At 34.6% G+C, this 7,674-nt stretch overlaps 2 protein-coding genes across 3 annotated transcripts; one reads left to right on the top strand and one right to left on the bottom strand.

The window, feature by feature from the left end:
- Positions 1-465: 465 nt before the first annotated feature.
- On the top strand, positions 466-3,119 carry LOC7468894 (uncharacterized). 2 transcript variants are annotated; one of them, XM_024601595.2, is made up of 7 exons: positions 466-755; positions 849-899; positions 973-1,222; positions 1,592-1,744; positions 2,026-2,131; positions 2,227-2,341; positions 2,729-3,119. In XM_024601595.2, exons 2-7 carry the CDS (start codon positions 852-854, stop codon positions 2,765-2,767), a joined length of 711 nt encoding a protein of 236 aa, XP_024457363.1. In that variant the 5' UTR covers positions 466-755; positions 849-851; the 3' UTR covers positions 2,768-3,119. The 2 variants fall into 2 exon arrangements, with proteins under 2 accessions (XP_024457363.1, XP_002307376.2); XM_002307340.4 differs by having other exon boundaries at positions 466-899.
- Positions 3,120-3,632: 513 nt separating this feature from the next.
- On the bottom strand, positions 3,633-6,172 carry LOC7468893 (5'-adenylylsulfate reductase-like 4). The gene is made up of 4 exons (XM_024601594.2): positions 5,696-6,172; positions 4,982-5,169; positions 4,755-4,879; positions 3,633-4,433 (listed from the first exon to the last, which is right to left on the bottom strand). The coding sequence occupies exons 1-4, from the start codon at positions 5,903-5,905 to the stop codon at positions 3,979-3,981; spliced, it is 978 nt and encodes a 325-aa protein (XP_024457362.2). The 5' UTR covers positions 5,906-6,172; the 3' UTR covers positions 3,633-3,978.
- Between the last annotated feature and the right edge of the window lie 1,502 nt (positions 6,173-7,674).

Genomic DNA, 7,674 nt, shown 5'->3' with positions numbered 1-7,674 from the left:
TCATCCCTTTTATTATAAAATAATAACCAAATACTACTCTTAAATGATGATGGATGCGCATATTTTTAGTTAACAAAGGTTGTGTTTGCTAACTAATTTTATATTTTTTAAAATACTTTTTAGAAAATAAAAGCTAAATATTTTTTAATAATTGAAAATAATCTTAGTAGAAAATGTGTTTTATATTATTTAAATTTTTAAAAAAAATTAAACAAAATATTATTATTATTGTTTGGTTTACTTGTTTTTCTTATTTATATATTTATTTGGTTATTTTAAATGTAAGCAAAACAATGTACTTATTTTTTTTATTTAAAAAAATCAGTTGAATAAATATATTTCTTTGATTTTATATGAATTCGATGTTTTTAGAATAAAATTCTTTTTAGAGATGGAAGGTACAAGATTATTATTTTATGAAAGCATATACAATTAAAGAGAGGAAAAAATATAAACAAAAACGAGCGAAAAGAAAGCTATGACCTGATATAATGCAAGCCTCCGAGTCCCAAGGGTTCAGTTAGTTCAGTAGGAACCCTTCCAATCGCGTTGGAAGAAAAAATCGAAGCTTCCCGCCATCCATAGATTCGCGCATCAGTCCCTCCCTCCCTTTCAAAAGAAAAGGAAGAAGAAGATATTACTATCACCCAACCAAACATCGAATTAGGGTTTTGCAGAGTCTCGTCTCTCTCAAACACCTAATCTAATCAGAGCGGTCGCTGACAGGGCGGGAATCTCCAATCAGCTCGATATATGTATATGATTTGAAGCCCTAAAAATCACTCTAATTACACTAGGTATCTCAATTTCGCTGTTTTGGTTTTACTGATTAATTTCTTAAAACACAGAGGATGGCAAATCACAGTGAAGATCTCTCCCAATTAAACATTTCGATAGAGGTATTTCCTTCTTTCAATTTTCTCTCTTTTCTATCCCAAGTGTTAAAAATTCAGTGTATGCTTCTTTCAATAGGAAAAGGACAAGCTCGTTGCTGAAGTGATCCGCTACGTGCTGTTCAAAAATCACCAGAATTCAGGGTCTCCAATTAAGAGAGATGAGCTAACCCAGATTGTTACTAAAAACTATAGGCACCGTACCCTTCCCGCTGTTGTTATTGATGAGGCTAAACACAAGCTTGCCAGCGTTTTCGGGTTTGAAATGCGTGAGCTTCAAAGGGCTCGCCCTTCCTCGACCAATCAGGGTCGTGCTTCTTCCCAACAAAGTAATCAACTTTTACCTCACTTCGTGTTATTTTTTAAGTATGCGAAAGGTTTTGTGGGTTGCTTGCTTGGATTAGACTTGTTTAGATTTCGACTTACTGTGTGTGCCAAATTAGTGCTTGAATCAGTTAAATTTCCAATTAAACAACTTGCAGATTTTGGTATTTCCTACTAATAAACGTTGCGTTGTTCTTTTGTCGTGAATTGACAAGTCCATTAAAGGGTATGTTGTCCTTTACAAGAACGCTGAATATCAATAATTTTTGCATAATAATACTTAAATGGAAACTGATGCGATCATTATGCCAGTTATTGGTCTGCCGATTGCCTTTTCTACTTCAGTTATAATTCTTATGATCTATCATTTCCAGGTGTTGCTGATGCTAAATCCTATGTTCTCATAAGCCAACTACCTGCTGATGTTTATAGGAAATATGTTGAGGATGTAAACTCTGCTCATGTGACTGGTTTTACTTTTGTCGTGATTAGTGTTGTGCACCTTGCTGGAGGCAAAATCCCAGAGGGTATGTCTTTTGGTTGAATTTTCCTATGATAAGCAATTCAATAGAGTAAGCAGAGAGGCAGAAACTTTGGTTTGGAACTGCATTTTGTTCAGATCATATCTTATTTTGAACCCGCATGGTTTTAAATTTAACTCAACTATTTGCTCACTGTAGTTTCCTCCCACACCAGGGTAGTCATTGTCTCTCCACTCTTGCATGGCATGCGCAACAGCTATGTTTTTTCTCCCACCATATCTACTATTCACTTATCTAATTTGATCCCTCTCACTCCTGTTATGCAGAAAATCTCTGGCATCACTTGAAGAAAATGGGATTGTTTGAAAACGATGAAAGCCATCCTGCCCTTGGAAACATTAAGCAAGCATTGGAAACACTTGTCCAGCAAAGGTTAGAAGCATAAAATGAGATGAAGTGTTTATTCAAGCAAGCATTGGAAACACTTTGTCCAGCAAATCTTTATCATCTCTGTTTTTGTTTTCCAGATATTTGCAGAAGGACAAAATCAGTGGCCCTGAAGGCAACACTTTGGTTTACGAGCTTGCTGAGAGAGCTCTAGATGGACCAGTCAACGAGAGAGTTAAAGAATACATATCACAGGTATTGTACAGATGTGAACTTGATGGCTTGGTTTTTTTTTCCTTCACATTTTATGATGATACAATATTCCTTTCCTAATACTGCAACAATGTATCCAAGACCAGACCGTCCAATGCTTAAGAAAAATCACATTAGGTTGTCAATGATAGAAACCCTTTTGACAGTCATGCAATTTATTCATGATTTGTCCTTGAAAAAATCTTCCCACATGCATAAATTGCAACCATATATATAAATACTAACAGGCACACGGATAATTTCATGACTTCTGAAGTTGAGATTCTGCCATGTGGCACTACTAAGCATTTTTCAAAAAAGTTGTTTAAGACATTGCAAAATATGTAGTCCCTGTTGATTCTTGACATGTGAAGGATTTTGTATTGGCAGGTAGTGAAAAGAGATGTGGCCTCTGCAGTAATCAATTAGCATCCTCAAGCTAACTCCATGTATCTAAGATGCAGCAGTTCCATCTCCTGTTAAATGAATGGTAACTCATTTTGAGCGACACTTCCATGCGCATTGCTCCTCATCCCCCCTGCATGCTAGAATCTGGAATTTGCTTCCACATGTGGGAGCTGGTAAATAGTAAAATACTGTTTTATCCATTTCCACTGATGAATATGCTGTGAGCAGACTGGGGCAATCAGCAGCTTATATTGCCAACTTGCGTGGATTGTCTTTGTTTTGGGTGACTTGTATTAAAGGGCGCTGCACGGCCTTTTGCACAAGCTTAGTGGCATACTTTGTTTTAAGAAAATGGTTAGTCTCTCCCGCTGAATCATGTTCTCTTTTCAGATCATTTATGCAAAAGATTTCTAATTGCAATTGAAAAGCTGAAGAGAATCGCTTAAGCTTCTTCAGGACAGAAATGCTCAACCTTTTTGTAGTTGGGGTGATTTAATGCGCGTGCAATGCTGGTGAATTTATAGATCAAGAGAGATTTTAAATCAGTGGTTCCTTAAACTGAAGAATGGATTTGCTGTGCATCACCAGTGTAACTTTTCCATCCCCAACAGCACCACATGCGACTGGTAAAAGGATGAAAATATATCATGAAGAAACGAGTATGACCTTCGGAGATCGTAACATTTTGTACACGTTATTTGCAAGAGCTCGTGAACATGAAGGGCTAATCCAGAAAAAGAGAAAAGTGAACTCTAAGGAACCTATACCATTTTTTTGGGTCAAGGACATCGAGACGCCCCTTTAAAGGCGTTGCTCCAAAATTCTCGAGGGCACTATTCTTTGTAATGGCATGCCGGACATTCAAAATTAACACGTGAAACCCGGATTGAAAAGCTTAAACTTGTATTGGAAAATAAAGGGGGACGAGACAAATGAGAATCATGTATGATCTATTCACAAATTGAATTACAATTATTTCCGCTTGAATGCTAAATAAATTGTATTCTAAATTATAAACAAATGAAAGCTGGATCACGACAACGTCGTCGACATGCTTCTTCGTGGTCACAAATGCTGGACCCCAAATTAGACTACCGACATGATTTTGAACCAAAACCATCTCTCTGCATAAACAAAATGTCCAACCAAATTTTCTGCTGGTACACCCCTAATCTGCTCCACCTCCCGCTTTTTTTACAAGGGGAATGTATATTCCCATTGCAGAGAAAAGTTCATCGACATTCACAAACAGGTGCACCCCTGCTGGTGCTTGCATCCCCTATTGAAACTGTAGCAAGGGACTTGGAAGCCCAAGCCCTGGCATTCATTGCCCCTTCCTGCAAATTACTCTTCTTGCAAGGCTCGTTCAAAGAATTAAATAGCTGTATTGCTCGATTCAGATAAGCCCGGGGATGCTCTAACAAACTCTCCAGTCTCATGTTCTGCATGTGCCGCCTCCAAGTAAATTGTGCAAAAGCAAGCATGGTAGGGAAAGTCCAGTAAAACAGCCTCAGAAGCACAAATGTTGTTGCCAGAGCCAAATATGTCTCCTCCCTAAACAAGTTCTCTGGAGATCTTGCCCACGAGAATGGGCAACTTTCTTGCTCAGGGGCATCATGTTTTTCATGGTGTGATGCACGTCCAATTTTGTCCAGCGATCCTTTATCCAGGGAAGCAGTCTTGATACCTAAACCAAGCAATATGCTCATCAAGTCCCACAGGAGAAATATAACTCGGCATTAGAAGAATGTTCTTGAAGAAAGAAAAGCATGTGTTGCCATTTTTTATTCCAGATGCAGTGTAATGAAGAAGCATGTTCTATGTGTTCACATACTAAGAGTCATCTGCAATACTCGATTAACAATCATGAGAATGATTCTTAAATTTATCTAGCATAAACTTTTCTTACTCATCTGTATGTATAGAGATAAGGAGATTAAACCAGAATCACAAAAACTACAAGTGGAAGCTTTCAGTTGAACATTCTAGAAGGTCAGGAAACCCTTACCAGTAACATCACTGTAGAAAGCGATGAGAGAACCAAGAGTCCGGGAGCCATGATAGCAAACACGCATAGTAGAATTAAATAGGAAAAGAGTAGGAAATCCATGAACTCCATACTTGGATAGTATGCTGCAGAAAAATCAATAAATATTAATGCTTCAAGGCAACAAGATACCACAACAATACATAAGAATCTAGAAAGATGGCATTTTATCTTTTCAGTTTACAAACCTTGGCCTGATGGATGATTCTTCAATCGCAAAATGGGGAATCGAGGGATACAGCGAAGAAAGGATAGAGAAGCTTGGTCTAAAAGTCCTAGAAAAAGGGCACCATGATGCATAGAAGAGCAAAGCCACGTATTCATGACTATTCTTTTGAACTAAATTTAGTGCCTTCTGTAATGAAACCTCGTCTCCCTTCACAACAACAAACATAAACTTCTTTAGAATTACACATCCATTTTCACTCACAATGAAGCAAATTTCTGTCTATGTCCAACCAAATGCTTCACTCTCACATTTTAGCAGAGATACTGTTTTGCTTCCACAGATAGATAATGCCTTTCGGCCTTGAAAATTAAATTCACCTCAAACTTTCTTAAAGAGGCAACAAACTGCCAAATGCGCAACCCATTAAAAAAAAAATGCCAAATGAGCTTCACGGATACGCTAATATAGATTTAAAAAAGAAAAAACACGAAATTCACAGAAACAGAGAAGTTTTCTCTAAAATTATTGTCCTCCAACGACATATCTTGATGCTACAATTAAACAATTAGAGAGAAATGGGTCGTCAATCCCAGTCAAATAACATTTAATTAAATCCAAGGAATCATCATTTGCGGTTAATTTAATTACATTAACAAAATCAAGTTTCATCCCCTAAAGAATGTCAAAGACACAGCATTCAATTTCTTTATAAGGTAAGGAAGTGTCGGCTTACCTCGGTGAAACCAGGGAAAAAGGGGGATTCATCAACACCAGAAACGACGCAGTTTCGATCTCGAAACCCAAAGATCGAATCTGTGACGGACTCGATTGGACAAATCGAAACCGTATTGGAGGAGGCGGCGGTGGCGCACATTAACATTAGACTCCCGTAGATCATCAACGACACCAAGATCCGCGTCTGCCAAACCCTAGTCTGCATCATCGAAAACCGCAAAAGAGGAAAAGAAAAAATATAAAACCCCTAGCAATGAGGGGCGTGAGATAACAGAGAAAATAAGGGAAAGAGAATATGGGACATGTTAGCGTTGGAGGGTGGGTCGATAGAAAAAAGTGTGGTGAGTAATCCAAGTGTTAGTAGAAAAAAATAATCTGAAGATGGGTTTCCTTAAGAGATTGGGAAATTTAATGGAAGAGAGGGATTAGGTTTCAAATTTCAATTGATAAGCGCATTTTAGTTGGGGAGGGGCCAGGCCAGTGGGTTTCGGTGAGGGTTTGCTTTCCTCAACGGTTAGAAATATTATTTTTAAAATATTATTTATTTAAAAATATACTGAACTAATTTTTTTTAAAAACAATTAATTTTTATATTAACATATTAAAAAAATTTAAAAATACAGAAAATAAAATCCTTTTAATCTTAAAACATTTCTGTTTTTTTATGGTTACTAAAATTTTTTTAAAATAAATTCTTTAAATCATATTTAAATAATTATCCAACTATACTATTATTTTCAAATAATATCAATGTCTTTAATAGTAATGCTAACAATAGTTTTTTTTAATAATTATATAAGAACCTAACATCTATAATTTTTTTAAATGCAGATGAAATGTTTATTTTTTAAATTTTTTATTGTTATATTTTAAATGCTTTTGAGTCAAAATTATCTATTTATTATTTTATTAATTTTTATTAAAACTTTTTTTAAGATTGTTATAAGTAGACTTCTAATAAATTAGTAAGGGAAAAAGATTTTTGAATAAAAATATGCTTTTTTTATACTTATTCAAATCTTTTATTATTACTTTAATTGCTTATAATTTCAGTCTCTTTGTTTTTTTAATTTTAGACCCTTGATTTTGAAGTTTTCAATTGTTTTTCGTTTCACTTTATAGGGATGTTTGGTTTGGAGATATGGTAATTTTTTTTTATAAGACTCACATAAAAAATATGTATTTTTTATTTTTATGAATTGTGGTGGTTTTTTTTTGTGAGACTTGTATAAAAAGCATATATTTTTTTATTTTTATAAGGTGTAGTTTGCATTTTAAAAAGATTATACACTATTATACACTACCCATTCTAACTAGGACCTTCCAAATTTCTTCCACCTTCATCTAGGCCCTTGGCTTTTCAATTTGTTGAATTTTACCCTAAACTTCAATTTTTCTCTTCCAAATCTTAACATCCTTTTCAGTTCGGTCTTTCATCATGTAATTTGTATAATCTTGATCACGATCAATTTCAGTTTATTTTCTAGTTTTTCTTTGGCACGGCCTCAAAATTGCATGTCCATGTGGTGTTTTTGACTAGTCTGTTTGTGACCCAAAAACACTTCTTTTTTTTTTTATATAATTTTTGAAACGCAACGACCCTATATAAGCGTAAGCGAAAAAATTGTTCCAGTATTACGAAACGAAACCAGTTTCATTTATATCCTGTTTATTTGTTGAAAAATAATTTTTTTTAAAAATAAATTTCAGAAAAAATAAATTCTGAAAAAGTATTTTCTAATATTTGATAGTGTAATGAAAAATAAATTGAAAAACATTTTCCAGTATTTGATTATGTCATGGAAAATGAGCTGGAAAATAACTTATTGATGTTTTATTTTTCTCAAGTTTATTAAAATAATGAGGAACAAACCTTACAAATTAAAAAGTCGAATGAGAATGAAATTGAAAAAAAATATAATTTTATAAATTATCTCAAATAAAATAAATAATAATCAAAATAATAGAGATCAAATC

Source organism: Populus trichocarpa, chromosome 5 (assembly GCF_000002775.5).
Source record: "Populus trichocarpa isolate Nisqually-1 chromosome 5, P.trichocarpa_v4.1, whole genome shotgun sequence".
In the NCBI taxonomy this organism is placed as follows: Eukaryota; Viridiplantae; Streptophyta; class Magnoliopsida; order Malpighiales; family Salicaceae; genus Populus; species Populus trichocarpa.
This window is presented reverse-complemented; position numbering and strand designations above follow the sequence as displayed.

Excerpts from the sequence above, each read along its gene's own strand:
- LOC7468893 (XM_024601594.2), bottom strand. The coding sequence starts at position 5,905 with ATGATGCAGACTAGGGTTTGGCAGACGCGGATCTTGGTGTCGTTGATG. Across the intron at positions 5,170-5,695 it reads TTTTCCCTGGTTTCACCGAG|GGAGACGAGGTTTCATTACA; the intron begins GTAAGCCGACAC and ends GTTGTTGTGAAG. Across the intron at positions 4,434-4,754 it reads TTTCTACAGTGATGTTACTG|GTATCAAGACTGCTTCCCTG; the intron begins GTAAGGGTTTCC and ends TGCTTGGTTTAG.
- LOC7468894 (XM_024601595.2), top strand. The coding sequence starts at position 852 with ATGGCAAATCACAGTGAAGATCTCTCCCAATTAAACATTTCGATAGAG. Across the intron at positions 900-972 it reads AATTAAACATTTCGATAGAG|GAAAAGGACAAGCTCGTTGC; the intron begins GTATTTCCTTCT and ends TTCTTTCAATAG. Across the intron at positions 1,223-1,591 it reads TCGTGCTTCTTCCCAACAAA|GTGTTGCTGATGCTAAATCC; the intron begins GTAATCAACTTT and ends TATCATTTCCAG.